Source organism: Abrus precatorius, unplaced genomic scaffold (genome assembly GCF_003935025.1).
Source record: "Abrus precatorius isolate BTA unplaced genomic scaffold, Abrus_2018 Scaffold2, whole genome shotgun sequence".
Lineage (NCBI taxonomy): Eukaryota > Viridiplantae > Streptophyta > Magnoliopsida > Fabales > Fabaceae > Abrus > Abrus precatorius.
This window is the reverse complement of record NW_020874362.1, coordinates 30,133,504-30,151,476: the sequence shown is the minus strand read 5'-3', so window position 1 is coordinate 30,151,476 and position 17,973 is coordinate 30,133,504. Positions and strand designations below refer to the sequence as shown.

General features: G+C 33.9%; 1 protein-coding gene across 2 annotated transcripts; it reads left to right on the top strand.

The window, feature by feature from the left end:
- The first annotated feature begins 1,199 nt into the window (after window positions 1–1,199).
- Window positions 1,200–8,393, top strand: LOC113857821 (transcription factor Pur-alpha 1). Of its 2 annotated transcripts, XM_027490043.1 has the most exons (6): window positions 1,200–1,750; window positions 1,827–1,874; window positions 4,031–4,171; window positions 4,277–4,519; window positions 4,611–4,811; window positions 5,108–5,527. In XM_027490043.1, the coding sequence occupies exons 1-5, from the start codon at window positions 1,466–1,468 to the stop codon at window positions 4,761–4,763; spliced, it is 870 nt and encodes a 289-aa protein (XP_027345844.1). In that variant the 5' UTR covers window positions 1,200–1,465; the 3' UTR covers window positions 4,764–4,811; window positions 5,108–5,527. The 2 variants fall into 2 exon arrangements, with proteins under 2 accessions (XP_027345844.1, XP_027345843.1); XM_027490042.1 differs by having other exon boundaries at window positions 4,611–8,393.
- Window positions 8,394–17,973: the final 9,580 nt, after the last annotated feature.

The window sequence follows — 17,973 nt, the reverse complement described above, 5'->3', positions numbered from 1 at the left end:
TAATTTAATTATTTCATAAAAGAGTGACGGAGACGGGTGATGTAGCAATTTTTTTTTAACTAGGTAAATTACTCTTACTAATCCATATTTTAATTCAAGTATAATTTTGGTACTATTAATTTAATTTTTTTAGCATATAAAAATTAAATTAGGTAGTTCTCATTCTCTTGCATTCTATGTTACTTCAAATTTAATGAATACCATAGATATCTATGAATATTTATAGATATCTATTAAAATATTAAAAATAATAAATGACAGGATTAATAAAATAAAATTTTATTGATAAAAAGGTTAGATAGATTTTGAGTCATTTAGTGTATCAAATACTTATTAATAATTTAATGTGAAATCCATTCCTAATCCGTTTAATAAATAAATATAAAAAAAGTAAAACAAATCCATTTCCAAATTTTTCTTATTTTGATTTTCATCCACAGTTATAAATGATTTTGTCATGCTAAGTGAAATTGATAACGTATAACTGGAAAAAAAAAGAAGGAAATTTAAGAATAAAATATTTAAATTTTTTTTATATGTATAAAATGTGAGTCAACATTTTTAAATGAGGACATTTTTAATATATTGGCTTAAAATTAAAATTAAATATAAAGAGTTATAATTAAAAATAAAAATTATAAATAAATTAACGTTTAGATACTACTTACTAAATAGTCAATGAAATATATATTTTTTTGCCGAATCAAAAAGGAAAAATACTACATTGCATGTCTATATCACATTTCCATTAATGGTTAGACAAAATTTGGGATAAGGGATCCAACTTTATCAATTGAAAATTTAAAATATTAAACTTATACAACTAAAATACGATACAAAAATTACACCCAAATTAAGCTATAAAGTTTAAAATCTAAAATTACAATTAAACTTATTTTGTGTGTGCGTGTCTGACTCTGACATGCAATTTCCATAAGAGCAAATTCTTCTATAAATCCAGTCAAACATGTAATGTAACCGTGATTCTTCGCAGAGATATAATTAAGCATTTTAATTAAACAATATCTTAAACATGCAATTGTTTGATTTAAAAAATGGCCATCGTTTCGCCCACTTTTTGACAAAATTGAAAGAAATTATTATGAGAAACTTGCAAATCCAGTAATTACCAATGGCTACTAATTGACTTGTGGGGTGAAAAGATCACATCAAATGGGTCTGCGAAGGGATGAGAGGCTTTGTTTAACGTTTACACATAGAAGAAAACGTCTTTGTAACCCGAACTAACACCACTCACTTCAGTGCAGTCTCAATCTCACACCGCGCGATTAACATGACTCCGTTTCTTCTCTAACCGTCAACGAAGCCGTTACAATCGTTGCTCTTCTTCACGCCGTGAAAACTCGCAAACCCTAAGAGGATTTGCGTTGCAGAGAGGCTCATGCGATTCCGAAGCGATTGTTAGTCAGATCTGTTTCGGCGTCGAAATCGGTTAACGGCGGAGATGGAGGGGAACTCCGGCGGTGGCGGTGGTGGTGGTGGTGGCGGTGGCGGGAACGACGTGGAGTTGCTCTGCAAAACGCTGCAGGTGGAGCACAAGCTGTTTTACTTCGATCTGAAGGAGAACCCTCGCGGTCGTTACCTTAAGATTTCTGAGAAGACTTCTGCTACGAGGTCCACCATCATCGTTCCCTTCTCTGGCATTTCCTGGTTCCTCGATCTCTTCAATTACTACGTTAATTCCGACGATCAAGACCTCTTCAGCAAGGAATTGCAACTCGACACTAAGGTAACACTGTTAATTCTTCCTCTTTCTCGCTCCGTAGCGTTTTTCGTTTCTAATTTCTTCGTTTTTCTTCCTCCAGGTTTTCTATTTCGACATTGGGGAGAATCGGAGGGGGCGTTTCTTAAAGGTTCTTAAGCTTAACTCTCTTTCTCCTTCTCTGATGCTTGAATTTTTAATATCTTCGTTGGCTTCAATAGCTATAGGTTTTATGTCATCAGTGCGTCGGAAGCTTTTAACTTCATTAGATAACTTCTCTCACCTTATTGGGTATGTTGGCACTGGTTTTCAACGTTGTGTTTGTTTAGTGTTCTGTCATTGCATTTTCTATGTTGTTTTGATATTTTTGGTGGGAAATGGTTAATAGGATTGTGTTGGCTTTATCAAAATAATGGTTCCTTCTAGGAATTCTTTACTTATCTTTTAAATGAATTAGAATAGGGGTGTGTCTGTATCTATGTCTGAATTTAAGCTTAAATATGGTTTATACACACTCAGACTCTGACTGCATTTGTAGAAAAGCCTTTCTATATTGTCATTGAATGAAGATCGAAATATCTAGGCTTTGAAGAGTCTTATGTCGGCCTTTTAAGCATATATGTTTTCTTGTGAGTGGTAAGGAAATTTAATTGCGACAGTTAGGGTGTTGGTTAACCCAATGCATGTGTAAAAGAGGTAGAAAATGATGATACCACATGAGGAGAAATTTGAAGTACTTACCATTTACAACTTGTTTATTCATGAGGAAGAGCCTAATGCATAACAAGTTGGGGTGTTAATAACGTTAGGGTTTTGAGTGAGGATTTGTTGTCAAGATTAGAAAAGGGAAACATAAATGTTAATTTGGTTTGTGTGGTTAATGCTGGGGATCTTTTAGACGATCCTAACTTAGTTGCTTGAAATGAATAAAACTCCTGTAAGCTCTTGGAATGGACAGCCTTCCTTGTCATAGTGGTGGATAGAGAGAATAAATTGTTCTTTGCAGATTTTGAGTAGAATTGTTTTGATAGTATTGTAAACAAAGAGCTTTCCTATAAAGTTGGATTTGTATCGCTTAGGCTGTGCGGGTCAAGCCCTGTGTACAATGAGAAATAGAGAATTTAACACAAGTAAGTTCGTGCAGAAGTCATACTGTAGCAGAATTTCTGATTTATCTTAGGATTGACTTCTGAAACTTAGTTTAGATGTTCGATTGTTTTGTTTTGGTTGTAATTCCAAAAATTGTCATCAACTTTGGCTTTCTACAGATACTCTCTTATCCTCCAACTTGTACAAATCAAATCAAAGTCCTTATTTTATGCACAGAGAATTGTTTACTCTGCAATTTCTATGTTCAATACAATGATACATCAACCTTTTATTGCCCTCTTTCTCCTCCAAATAGTATTCTGAACTAATCAAAAGGAATTCTGTGTTTGTTTTGGAAATATTATTTATGGGGAAATGATATTTTTTGCTTCAAAAGCTCTCTTAGAAACTTAAAAAAGAAAAACAATGATTTCTTCAAAATAAATTAAACCAAACATGCACTTGTTTATTTTCTACACGGTGTTTAGACATTGACATATTATCTTGTCTGTATAAAATCTTCTAAATTCAGTATTTAGGGGGTATCTTCTATGTCCCTTTTTATTCTTATTGCCAAATTATTGTTCATATCTAATGCCTGCCCTTGTGTAACTGAAGTGCTTACAATGTCAGTGTGAGGGTAGGAAAGGTGAAAAAAGCATTGAAGAGCGGATCATTTTGTATTGAAGTTTTTCCATGTTAGCATTGTTGGGTGCTGTCTGTTTTTACATATGTTGTTAGTTGTTACACAGTGAAAAATTGTTTGTAATTTTAGTGTAAAAGCATTTATTATTCTCCCCAAACAATTAAACAAATGCAAACTTTAAAGGATGCAACTATGCATTTCAGTGGAACATAGAAAGAACAGTAAATAGTAAAAAACCAATCTGCACAAGTAGACAATGCTATGCTTTCAAGTACAATATTCTGTAATTCCTCTATCTTTTATTTAGGTCCATATTTGCATTTGAATTTGGCCAAACTTGATCCTTAAGTAACACCTGTACAATCTTTTGCAAAAACTTCTTGTAATTGATGCTTCCTATCAGCCAAGAATGTTCAAATGAAGCTATATGAAGTCCCTCATAAAAAGCTGTTATGTTTTTCATGATTTTGGGCTTATATATTTACTTTTATTGTGTAATTTCTATCTCATGAAGAATATCTGCCTGTATGTTATTTGCTCTCAAGATTATGATTTTTATTTATTTTTTGAAGGTGTCTGAAGCTTCTGTCAGCAGAAATCGTAGCACTATAATTGTTCCTGCTGGAAGCTCCAGGGATGAAGGGTGGGCAGCATTCAGGAACATTTTGGCAGAGATCAACGAAGCCTCAAGGCTTTTCATTCTACCCAATCAGGTTTCCTTCTTTTGCAATTGATCATTTTTTCTCGTGCTTTGACACGATAATTTAAGTTGGTTTATTTGATCTGTTTCTTATTTGCTTGTTTGCATTTTGCAACAGCAAAATTCTGAATCCTCAGAGCGAATTGTTGGACTCTCGGATGATGTTGGTGCTGGCTTCATATCTGGTCATAGTAGTCAACCTGCCACCTCTTCTGAGTTGAATGTGGACAGATCTGTTGATTTGCCTGCTCAGGATGAAATTGGGAACTTGGGGGTCTCTAAAGTGATTAGGGCTGATCAGAAAAGATTCTTCTTTGATCTCGGGAGCAATAATAGGGGTCATTTCTTAAGAATATCTGAGGTGTGCTGTCATTTCTTTGTCCTTTTCCTTGATTTTAGTTATAATGTGGGAAGAGAATTTTCTACTGTAAATTCTTGTTACTTCATTGCAGGTTGCAGGTTCTGATCGATCCTCCATCATTCTTCCCCTGTCAGGGCTCAAGCAGTTTCATGAAATTGTTGGTCACTTTGTGGAAATCACCAAGGACCGAATTGAGGGAATGACCGTTGCAAATGTCCGCACAGTTGATCCCCCTCAAAGATGAATGCTAACTTGTGGTATTCTGGACAATAAGTAGCCCCTCTCTGCCAAGGTTTCCATAGGGATATGAATGGGTGTTGTCTTTGGTCTGATTTGTGCTATTTTATTTTATTTTATTTTTCCTCAGCCTTCTCCTCCTTCTCATATTGTTCTTCCATTAATGCTTTTGAAATAATGCAAACTATGGTTGATCAGCAGAATAATTGGAATTGCTTGGCAAGGTTAATATGAATAGGAAATAATGGAAGAAAAAAGGATCGGAGTCCTGTACTTGTTTGGATAGTTTGGCACCCAAGCTACATTTTGTAATAATGCTTGTTTGATTGTTTATTTTGCTTTCCTGCACAGATTTCACATGGATTCAAGTTCTCTCATACATGCTGAGCTCTCAACGACGCATGCGTTACCATATTTTAGGTTTGGTGATTTAGTTATTTTCTTAGTATAGTTTTCATCTTGCATGAACTTAGCTTTCGTAATGATCTTTGTTTTATCGTCATTGTATCCTTTTCGTGTTTATTAAACACGCACCTCGGAAGGAGTAAAATGAAGGGAATGCCTCTGGGAGTGAAATTAGGTGTAGTTGCATGAATGATCTAGTTCTTGAAAATAAAGAACATTGGAAAATCTGATTGTACTAGAAATTCTAGAATTGTCTTCGAATTTGTACCCAGCAAAAGCTAATTTTGGCCTTTGCGTCATGTAATTTACAATTTTTATTTCGTTCGTTTAACGACATCTAAAGAGAAAAAGAAAGATTTTAGATTTTATTTTGTCATTCTTATTTTTTTCCTTCAAAAGCTTTATTTGATGAAAAATTATCCATTTGCATGTCATACGGTTGAATAATCTGTACCAAAAATAGAACTTTTTTTCATTAAAAGCATGAATTGGCTAAACCTAATATTTGTTGCAAAACATTTAATCATGCCAGGCCGAACATTATTGCATTTTCTTTGAGTAAAAAATCTTAAAATTAATTGTCAAAATTAGTTGGTTCCTGATAAATATGATTCACTTCCCATTAGTCTGCAGGAGATTTTAATATCATCCAATAGTCCTGGGATACTCTCTGGTTCAAGTGAACTTAATCAGAAACATAGATGATTTGTGCCCTCTAGTTAGACTTTAATTGAGTAAATAAATTTTAAATTTTGTCAAAGAGCTGTAATGTTTTTTAATATAACAAAAAAATATTATTTATTTTAAATTAACTCATCTGGATATCCCATCCTACGTCGAAGCAGCCTCAACATCCAAGCTCGTTTCCAACAAATGCAACTAATGGAATTGGGCCAGCTTTTCAATGGGCCACTGTTAGGATTAACACGGCTTTTGCGGGGATTTCTTTTTACAGAATTTTAATTTCATCGACCAAAAAAAATTTAATTTCAGAAATTCGTTTAAAAATCTTGACAAAAAAATATATTTCAAAAAGTTAATTTCAGAAGTCATTTATAATTTTCCTTTTAAGAATTAGATTATTGGAATGTGTTCAAATACTTTTTAAAAATTAAATTCCAAGAAATAATTTATAAATCACTTTTAAAATTTAATTTTCGTAATAAAAAAAATTAAATAATGGCGAGAGTACAAATAGAAAAAAGAATTTGGATCCGAATCTGCTCCTATTCACGCACGAACAGGACGGTCCAGTTTAACATTTGCTTAAGCGATTCTGACCAGCTTAAGCGGTATCTAAAATTTTCTACAAATGCAGGAGGGTCTGGACTGGGTTTTGCAAATGGAAGAGATGGTTGAGATTAGTGGAGGTGGGGTTGGGGAAAAACAAGAAATGGAGTTGAGATTTGAGAAGGATGGAGGCGAAGTTGAGATGTAGAAGAGCCTCACTAAAATCTAAGAGGGAGGGGAGACTGTGATTTGAAAGTGAGAGGGAACAGGAGTGGAAAAGAGGAGGAGAGCTGAGATCTTAGAGAGAAAGGGGAAGGAGAAATGTGAGGGTGAAGGTGGGAAGGAAAGGGAGGGACTGAGGGTGATAGGAGAGAATAAATAGCAATTGTGAGAGAATAAATAGGAGAGATTAGCGCAGAGTGATTTTGTGTTAGTTACTCTACAGTTATATATAAGGAGAATAATAGGTTTCTTTAGGAGAGACTTAGATAACAATTCACAATTTTTTATACTTCCATTCTGAATAATAGAATTTTGGAATCCTTTTTTCGTCTCAGGATTCCCTATTTCTCTATAGTTCATCGAGTTCTTGTAATTCCTTGAATTATCATATTAATTGGTATCAGCTTTGACCTTCCTAGCACTCAACATCCATGGCAGCAGGGACATGGAGTCACACGGAGATGGAGGAGCGCTTGGAGAACAAAATCATCGCACGCATGGAAGCAAAGTTGATGGAAATCGCAGGATCCATGCAAAAGACCTTGGAAGATTTGTTATGACAGAACATCAACGACTCTTTAAAGAAACTACCTGAGACCAAATGCACTTCGCATAACAATAGTACCTAAGACAAACAAGCGAAAGGGAATCAACCAATCTACTCGTGTGGCACCTACTTGGCAAGGATCGACTTTCCAAGATTCAACGGTGAGAACGTCAATCAATGGATCTATCAATGCGAAACCTACCATACTTCTATCCACGCCACCCCTTATGAAATAGTCTACGGGTAGCCACCACCAGCCTACTTACCTTATCTTGGTGATTTGAAGATTGAGCTAGTTGACAGAAGTTTAACCAAGCGCGAGGAGATGTTAAAGCTGCTGAAATTTCACCTCCGAAGAGCTCAAGATCGAATGAAGCAGTTGGCCGATAAACATCGCAGTGATCGACAGTTTCAGTTAGGAGATTTTGTTTACGTTAAGCTTCATCCCTGTCGTCAAGTTTCTGTTTCTCATTGGGTTAATGCTAAATTGGCACCTAAGTTTTATGGCCCCTTCAAGGTGCTGGATCGCATAGGTGTTGTGGCTTACAGACTTCAACTTCCTGCTGAGTCTTGCATTCATAATGTTTTTCATGTTTCTCAATTACGCAAACATATCGACACTGTGGTTATTACTACAGTTCTTCCTGCCAGTACTAATGCAAGCCTTGCTTCCCGTGAACCAGAATCTATCTTGGATAGAATGACTGTCAAGCGAGGCAACTAGGTTGTTACTAAAGTTCTGTTAAAATGGAAACATCAACTTCCGGAGGATGCCACATGAGAGTTTTACTACAATCTTTTGTAGCGATTTCCTTCCTTTTATCCTTGAGGACAATGATGTTCTTCAACGGTGGGTAATGATAGGAGAGAATAAATAGCGATCGTGAGAAAATAAATAGGGATTGGATTGAAGAATAAATAGGAGAGATTAGCAGGGAGTGATTTCTATTAGTTACTCTGTAGCTATATATAGGGAGAATAATAGGTTTTTTAGGAGAGACTTACATAACAATTCACAATTTTTTGTGTTCTGAATAATAGAATTCCTTGAATTATCGTATCAGAAGGAAAATTTCAAAGGGAGAGTGAAGGTGGGGATGAGGGTGGACGGAGGTGAGGAGCTGAGAGGGAGGAGGCTGAGTAGTGATGGAGGGGATTGAGAAGGAGTGAAGGAAAAGAGATCTGAGGGAACGTGAAAGGGGCTGAAGCTTCACACTTAAGCAAATAGTCACCACTTAGGCAAAAAAAAAAAAAAGAGGACAGTTTTGTTCCCGCATTAACTGCACTGCACTGAATCCTTATCCATAGAAAAAATGGAAGGTGTGAAAACAATGTTTGGCTTTTGCTTGCCCGTCATAGACCCAACCCAAAATATAGGGAACTAACAAAGCCCAATGTTGGAAATAGAAAACGTCTTCTGTGTTAATTTCTTTGTTTGAAATTTCATTTATGTACATGTATAAAGCTTTAGTTTATGCCTTTTGGTAAGTTTTGATTGACCAGGGTAGGTAAAACTTCCAGGATAGACGATTTCCTTTGGTAGTTGATCATTGATTAAAACTTTTTATCAAATTTAATAAAAGATGTTCGTGTAAAAAAACACTTCAACATTCAAGTTAAAGAAATTTGTTTTAGTTATAGGATTCAATTAGAGTAAAAAATATACTTGTATTAAGAGGATTCTTCTTTTATATATAGGTGTTCTAGGTTTTGTCGTCTAGTATAAATGTTATAGCCCGTTAAATGTGTGTACGCGTTTTGATTGTTGTATAGTAGTGGACGACAATTTAAAATAAAGTTGTCATGTGTTAGGACATGGTTATATGATTGTATTAGACAACGGTTAGATCATCATAATTTTGACATGCTTGCTACTAGTATGAGATGATATTAGTGATAATAGAGAGAGATATTTTATCTGTGGGAGCGATTTGGAGGGTTTGACCCTAAAGTAATTGTCCCTCAGCTCTAGTCAGTTATGAAAATATAAGTTGAGGTAAAATATATTTTTGCAACAAAGGAAAGTATAAACATAATTTGCAGTTGCTAGAGTTTTGACTGTCCCTCTATAAATAAATATACTAATAGTGTGGCGAATCCTATTATTTACAGGATAGTCGAAATGAACACTATAATCTAATGTCATTTTCAAGGTAGAAATATCCCTTACTTCATTATTATATTCTACAATAAATTTAAAATAACATATGCGTTAATACTTCCTAAATACATAGTTTAACCTACAGTTTATAAGATAGTCTACTAGTCTAATTACTCCTCGAGATTTAGTCATCATTGTTTCCTGAAATATTTAGTAAGGATAAACATCTTTCTCATCATTAAACATAACACAATTTCATTAATAAAGACCATAACATAACTTTACTCATGAATTAAAAGGAAATATTGCCATCTCAAACACACAAACAAATTCTTCAGCAATTTTCACAAAATCATACACACTCAATCACAAATCACTACACTTTTCTCTCTGCAATATGCACTTTTTTGTGCACTGTGATCACAAATATTTGATGTTTTCAGCACTTCTTAAGGTCTTACATAGATAGGTAAATAGGCATTGGTTAGCCTATGCACACGAATTTAACTTATACAATAACGAACTCTTTAACAAAGGTATAATCAGGAGTCTAGTCAAGAAATGAGTATATACATATATATGAATGTCGTTCACCACCCTACATTTCTCCCAGATTTCCAATATCATCTCCAAACTTTATATTCTATTCACACTAACTTCTTTCATTATTTTGTACTCATCATATGCTCTTTTCATAAGAATTTCATTACTCAATAAGTTTAATTCAAAAGAAAAACTAGCAATAAATAATGACAAATAGACGATTAATAAAAAAAAGAGGGTGTTATAATCACCATGAACCCCTAAATGCGCAATATAAACTTTCACTCTTGAGCGATAATATTATAGCAGGTCAGCTACTTTCATTGCTTCTTTATCATTATACACCTTTACCAAACTTTCAACAAGACGGATTCTAGGCTTGTGATAAAAGATCTACACATTGCCTTTGTACCCTAACCACTTAAAACTCTAGTAATTTCTTACACGTACCATTTATTAGGATCACAATTAGACATTGTGTATGTTAACCCTACAACATAAGTTAGGCAATACTTTTCCCTCTTTGTTAGCGCTTTCAAAATGTGAACCCCATAATACAAGTAGATAGTAAACATTGAAGGCAATGGCCATGTTATTGAAAACATCATGATAGCTAAAGTTAACACAAAAAATAATACTAAAATAGTTGAATGTGTATGTTATTATATTTTAAAGTATAAAACAAAGCACCACATATTGTTAATATAGTTTTGGATGTTTAGGTTTCTTACATGCATTGGAGGAAGATGTTGAAATTGCCACAGTCGTTCACCAATATTGTTTTTGTTCTCGATTTTGACATGATTGATGATGCTTTCAAGGAGGATTACTTATAAGCATGGTTTGTTTCTTGCGAGAGAAAGATTAGGAATAGATGAGGGAGATAAATGGTCCTTCGAAAAGTTATAGTTAAAGACCCACTTCATATCACCATTAGCCACGTAAAAAGAAAGTGAACGTGATTTTAAATAACGTAACGACAAAATAAAGAATAAATGTACATTTAAGAATTAATATATAAATTTTTTACATATAGTGACTAACTTACAAAATGGAGTATAGTATAGGGACTATAATACTATTTAAACCTAATAATTTTTATTAAAAAATACATTATCATATTAAAATTATAAAAATATAATAAATATTTGAATAAAGTTTTATTATTATTAGTTTCTTAAATCTAACTTTAAAATTGAGATTAACATTTTCCTAAACATAAAAGGACACATGCAACAAAAAAAAGTTATAGGTCCACCAAAAACAAGCTAATTCATATACACCAAAAATAAAAATTGTAAGTGAAAAATCTAAATAATTATTAAAAACAATTGCTCTATGATTATACCTTTATGTTTTTTCCACTAGTATACTATGATCGTAAAATGCTTATTTTGTGGTGTATTTTTTTCCAGCAAATAGAAGAAAAAATAAGTTGATTCTTACAACTTTTGATGTTGCACCTAAATTCATGATATCTTTCAAATCACATAGAAATATCTAGCTTCCCAAACTTAGTTGGATTTGTTTTCTTAAGTACTTTTCTCCTTAAAATGTTTGGATTTCTCATTTCTTTTATATTGTAAGGCTAAAATTGTTACATCATCACTTTAAAAAATCATTTAAACCTTTATGGCACATAAAAACTCTTAAATCTTGACTAATTTCCTCTTCTCAATCTAACTTATATAATTCAAATTTCTATTTCAAAAGAAAATTATAGTTAAATTTTATATTTTAACCTATAAAGAAAATTACAGTAAAATTTTATATTTTAACCTATCATTAACAACAAACCCTTTCAAAACATTTGGGATTGTTCTAAAATACAATTTCACAATTAGAGATAAGATTATTATTTTTTTCTAATGTTTGACAACCAAATCAAAAGCATGTGTTTTCACAATTAGAGATAAGATTTTTTTTTCTAATGTATGACAAACAAATCAAAAGCATGTGATAGTAATAAGGTGAGCAAATAAAAACTAATCATTAGAAACTGATGAATCCCACAAATAAAAATAAGTATAGAATTTGTCGAATCAACATTAAGTCAATCAAATGAAAAAACGAGAGTTAAAAACATTTATTCGGTCGACTACTAATTTATACTTTTAAATCTTTTGAAATCTAAACTCGATTGAAGTCTTCTTAAGCCTAAAAAGAATTGCAACATTGCACATTTGCGCTTAATTAATTTAACATGAAATGATAAATAATGAGAGAAAATAATAAATAAAAAAACATATTTAACATGTCAAAATTATAATCTTGTTGCTTTGTTGTTTGGGATAAGGAAAATTTTCTAAGTTAAAAATCATCTTGAAGGAAGCTACATTTCGATAAGTTTTAGAAGGTCAGGAAGGAGCCAAAAAATAGGCCTGAACCTAAAGAGTATTGGAAGATTGCCCAAGACCTTTTATCAAAGGGACACATTTCGAGCTAGTTTAGAGGTTTTTGTCACATAGCTAAACTGCTTGAAAGATAAGAAAATATTCCAAGTCCAAAAAATTGAAGGTTTTTTCGAGAAGTTTTAAGGAGTTTTCAAGTCCATGACACCAAAAACTGTTCAAAAAACAGGACTAATAAGAAAATATTCGAAGTCTACAAAACTGATGACCTTTTCGAAGAGTTTTGAGGAGCTTCCAAGTCCTTGACACCCAAAACTGCTCGGAAAACAGGAAGTGGTAAAAAAATATTCTAAGTTTGCCAGCCTAATTGAGCTCCAGAGTCCTTCCATAATTGTTCGAAAAATAGAAATGAGCAAAGAAAATATTCTAAGTCCACAAGACCAAGACAAGCTTTCAAAACTCCAGAATTGCTCAAAAAATAGAAATGAGTAAAGAAAATATTCTAAGTCCATAAGACTAAGACAAGCTCTCAAAACTCCAGAGTTAGTCGAAAAGAGAAGTCAAAAAAAAATTATTCTAAGGCCATAACACTAAATGAGTCTATTAGATTTCTCCCAGAAACACTCGAAAGATAGAAAAACAAAAGTCTTGATAGGTCAAGTCATTGCAAAATTCAAAAGTGGTTACCAACAGTCATCAACATTTACCATTAGGCAAAGGAGATCGTGGGCGATAGCGGTTACGAAAAAAGCCCCAACTAACAGCACGATCACAAGTAATCGTGAATAATGAGCATCAATAGTTGAAGGTAGTTATTAAGTAGTGCCCGCAAAAGGAGGAGAACGGTGGTGGTCCTCCTGCCTATAAATACTCTAAAGTAGCATTTTACAAGGGACGACTTTTTGCACCCTGACATTGCACATAAAACCTCTGCACGCTGAAACCCTGCACCGTGCTAAACACCAACTACAAGGAGACTCACGGTGGCCGTTATTCGCTATTGTGAGGAGTCGTACATTTACATTTCTGCACATTTATCTTTCCACATTTTAATTTATGTTCCTTTTGCTTATTTCCTTATACGCAATTTAGTTCCTGTCTCTGCAATTTGTTTCCTATTTAGCACTTTCTGCAAAAAAAACCTCTACGTTGTGATCCAATTTTACGCGTTTCATATTCACTATTCTTGCTAAACTATTTATTCTGAAACGTCCATTGTACTGTTACGTTAACAACGCACTTAAAAGAACCCAAAGAGGACATAATCTAGTCCCCAGATTGCTCTTTAATTATTTGTTTACAAAACTGTCATTTTTCACCGTAAACACTTGTACATTTTATCACATCTGAATAGTCTCTTCATGAGATATTTAAAATCAATTTATTTTAATTTAGTTTTCCCAAAATATTTACATGTCTTTATCATTTGTATTTTGTTATGAGAATCTAATTTGAGAATGAAATCAATCTGTACCGCAAAACATGTAATCTTCATCTTCACATTCTTGGTGCCTACCATTACACTTTTTTCAACATATTTTTTTTCCTTCACCACTTCTCTCCCCATGCCTCACCCTCTATTTTCGACAACATTCTATCTCTAATTTCAATAGTGCTTGATTTCCAACATTGACATTGTTTTGTCTTTAATGGTTCTTCATCTTCGACATCAACGATGGTATACCAATGGTTCTTCATCTTTAATAGTAGTTATCTATTTCTTAGTTCTCTTTTTGTATAGTATAACGCCCCGAATTTTGGTAATATTAATTATTATTATTATTCTTATATATATATATATATATATATATATTCATATGTGTGTTGATTTATTTGAAAATAATATTTTATGTGTATTAATTACATGGATATGTGTATGTGTGACTGGTTGGGCTGAAATGGGCTAAGTGCCTAGGTACAGGGCGAGATATGGGCTGTTCTCGCTGCAGGGAGAGGATTCTCGCTGTAGTGAGAGGATTCTCGCTGTAGTGAGAAGGCCCTGTGAGGAAGGACCAGAACTGTCGCCTTCTCGCTGTAGCAAGAGACGTCTCGCTGTAACGACAAAGCGACAGTTTGGGGTGCAGTCTTGCTGTAGCGAGAGGGTCTCACTGTAGCGAGATTCTGCAGAAAACAAAGTATAATTTTCTCTAGTTTTAAAGGGGGCTAGGGTTCGGGGAGAGTAATTTCTCCCTATCCCTTCGAAATCTCTTCGATTCTCCTACTCCTAAACCCTATTCCACCGATAAATTGCCTCCAAAGCCGTTCGGGAGCGATATTGGAGTTCTTGGTAATTTTCAGGGTTCTCATGGAATTCTTCCATATGTTTAAGCCGAAAGCTGTGTGGGGAGCATTTTCGTGGTTGAGTTCGGGCGTGGGTCTTCAATCTAAGGTAAGGGAGACTCTACCCTACTCCTTTATGTGTAATTTGCTGATATTTTGTGTGATATTATGATGTGGCTGAGTAGAGAGTAGGAAATTGCTGAGATATGTGATGTGGGCACTGTGCCGTTTATACATATGTGTATATCGGAATGAAAATTGTGAAAATATGGGCCCGAGGACTGTGTAATATGAATGAAAATGAGCTAGGGGCCATGTGTCTTGAATGAATTGTGGGCTATGTGCTGTGAAAATGAAATGTGAGCCTAGTACCGTAAAGTTGAACAAATATGAGCCTAGTGCCGTGTATTGTTAAATGTGGGCTACGTGCAGTATACTGAAATGTGTGTGATTAGGGCGTGTAACACCGTTGTAATGTGTTGTGAATGGTTCAGCGATATATTGGGGGGTGTGGAAGATGAGGACGGTAAAAATACCTTGGGAAAGAGGGAGTGGTGATGACACCGACTGTGGAACGGGTGCACCATGGGCCACACTTTCTCTTCCTGACTAGACCTCTGACCATTACCTTTGCTGAGCGACCCGTGACTGCCCACGTGGTTTCTGTGAAACGGGGGTAACCGGCGACCATTCATGGTGTAAATATGTGATTACAGTGTCAATGTGAGTATGGCTGGCGTGAGTATGCATGGGTTCATGAATTATGATTATGGATATGATAATGCTGCCTGTGCTTGTATTTGTTTAATGTATTGGAAATGTGCTGGAGGTGAGACTCTATGCTTAATTGTATGTTTTGGTAGTGTAGAGTACTCACCCTTATATTCATTTTTCAGGTAATCAAGACGATCAGCACTAGACTCAGTGAAAGGGGCAGATGAAACTGCTATAGGACTAGGATTTTAATTTAAAACTAATGTATTTGAATGGGTCCTGTAGTAGTGACTTGATAGAAATTGTAATGCCTTTTCTTATTTTAAAATATTTGATGAAACCAAGGATTGAGAACCTTATTTGAAATGAAATTTATTTTATTCTAAATTTTTAAAATTATGATTTATTGAAATTAAACATAAGGTGTTACATATAGTCTCTATTTCTATGTTTATGCTCTAGTTTTTACTTCATCAATGACAAAATATATTTTAAACGCATGATCCAAAAATAAATAGAACTAAGATTTGATCTAGGCCCAATTGAATTTACCTATTGTTTGGAGTAAGGAAAATTTTCTAAGTGATAAAATCATATTGAAGGATCTACTCTTCAAGGAGTTGAGGGTCTAAAGAAGCGCCTTTGCATGCTTGAAACGGCGATTTATGAGAAATCATGAAGAGAGTCCCAATATTCTAAGTCCTCAAGATAGGAGGGTTTTCGAGGAATTTTTTAAAGGGATTTTTCAAGCTCTTGACATCCAAAATTGCTCCAAAAATAGAACTGATAAGAAATTACTCCAAGTCCACAAAGCTTGAGGCTTTTTTGAGGTGTTTTGAGGAGTTTTCAAGTCTCTTACACCTAAAACTGCTCGAAAAATAGGAATAACAGGAAAATATTCTAAGTACACAAGACTGAAAGTCTTTCGAGGAGTTTTTGAGAATTTTTAGTCCCTGACACATAAAATTGCTCGAAAAACAAGAAGTGGCTAGAAAATATTCTAAGTCCACAAATTTGATTGAGCTCTAAATTCCCTCCACATTTGCTTGAAAAACAGGAATGAGTAGAGAAAATATTTCAAGTCTATGAAACCAAGAAAGAGCTCTTAGTCCCCTCAGACTTAGTCAAAAAATAGAAACCAAAAGAGAAATTACTCCAAGTCCACAAAGCCAAATGAGTTTATTTGATTTCTCCCAGAACTGCTCAAAAAACAGAAAAGTCCGGAAGAGTCATGATAGGACTTGAAAGGTTAACGTAAAGGTCAAAATTGGTTACCAGCAGTTACTATCAGATGAAGATCCAACAACATGAAAAAAGATCATGGGCAATAGTAATTACAGAAAGAGCCTTAACTGCCAGCACGATCACAAGCAAATATGGATAATGGGCAGCAGCAGTTGGAAGTAAGCACGCACAGAAGACAATTACTAAGAAAGTGCCCGCAAAAGAAGGTGGACGGTGGTGATCCGCATGCCTATAAATACTCTAAAGCTTCATTTTTCAGGGGACGACTTTTTGCACCAAGATATCGCATGTAAAATTTTCTAAACACTGAAAATCCTGCACCATGCCAGACATCAGCTACAAGGAGATATACGATTGTTGCTTGTCATTGCTAAGAGTCGTACATTTATTTTCTTGCATTATTTACATTCCTGCATTTACTTTTAATTTGCTTTACTTTTCTTTTCGTTCCTATAATTTCAGTTCTTGTTTAAGCACGTTTTTGTGAAAACCTTTACGCTGTAATTTAGTTCTACATTATCATTGTTCACTATTCCTGTTTAAAAATTTATTTCACGACATCCAATTTAATCACAACACACTTAAAAGAACTCAAGAGGACTTAAATCCACTCCCCAGATTACTCTTAGATTATTTGTTTACAAACTGTCATTTTTCACTGTAAACACTTACTAAATTTGCAACCCGTCCAACGTATTACCTACCAAACTGAAGAGAAAATTTGAATGGAAGTTAAATTCTTATCAATCAAATTGCCTCAATTTTGGATTTTAGAACTCAAAATCGCCCGTTGCCCAACCCTAGATGGTAATAGGGATCAATACAAATTTTAATACTAAATAGAAACTATGTAACTATTATGTGAACAATGTTATGAATTATGAGGGTATTATGACAAAATTAAATGTCAAAACTATTTCAACATTTGTCTCACACGTAAGAAACATATACATATTTTAACCTATAAAATAACTTATTTGACCAATGAGATACCTAAGTTGATCCTGCTGAATAATCTTCTTCCTTTTTAATTACGCGACTACATTTCATGACCAACCATAAGGCTATTTAAAAATTTAGAAAGCTAAGGAAACACCTCAACTTCTCTATACATAATAGAAACTAACAAGCATGCCCATTTTTAAAAGAGGAAAACGAGAAGGACACAAATGGCTTTCCACAACAAAATCACCTCTACTCCAGTTACAAATGACAAAAATCAAATTTATTAACTAGTCAAGATTTGCAAGTATCTTTACTTTCACTTTTCAGTACCAATAATGTAACGTGAAAAATAAATAATGATGAAACAATGCCTAAACATTAAAGAGGCAAAAACGCATCTCAACTAAAATTTTGAGAGTCATTAAAGGAACATAAATCTAATTTGTCACCTCAAATCAAAACAAAAAGACACTCACTCTATCCAAGCAAGAATATATATATATATATATATATATATATATATAGGCGAGATTTTCTTATACCGGTGTAAGTCTAAAAACTCTTATATCCAATTTGAATCTTTCATTTAACTTAAATCTAACAGGTTATAATTTATTGTTTTACTGGATGTTAG

What these genes read in the sequence shown, in the direction of transcription:
- LOC113857821 (XM_027490042.1), top strand. Translation starts at nt 1,466, where the DNA reads ATGGAGGGGAACTCCGGCGGTGGCGGTGGTGGTGGTGGTGGCGGTGGC. An exon ending in GGAGGGGGCGTTTCTTAAAG is followed by an intron (nt 1,875 to 4,030) that starts GTTCTTAAGCTT and finishes TATTTTTTGAAG; the next exon opens with GTGTCTGAAGCTTCTGTCAG. An exon ending in ATTTCTTAAGAATATCTGAG is followed by an intron (nt 4,520 to 4,610) that starts GTGTGCTGTCAT and finishes ACTTCATTGCAG; the next exon opens with GTTGCAGGTTCTGATCGATC.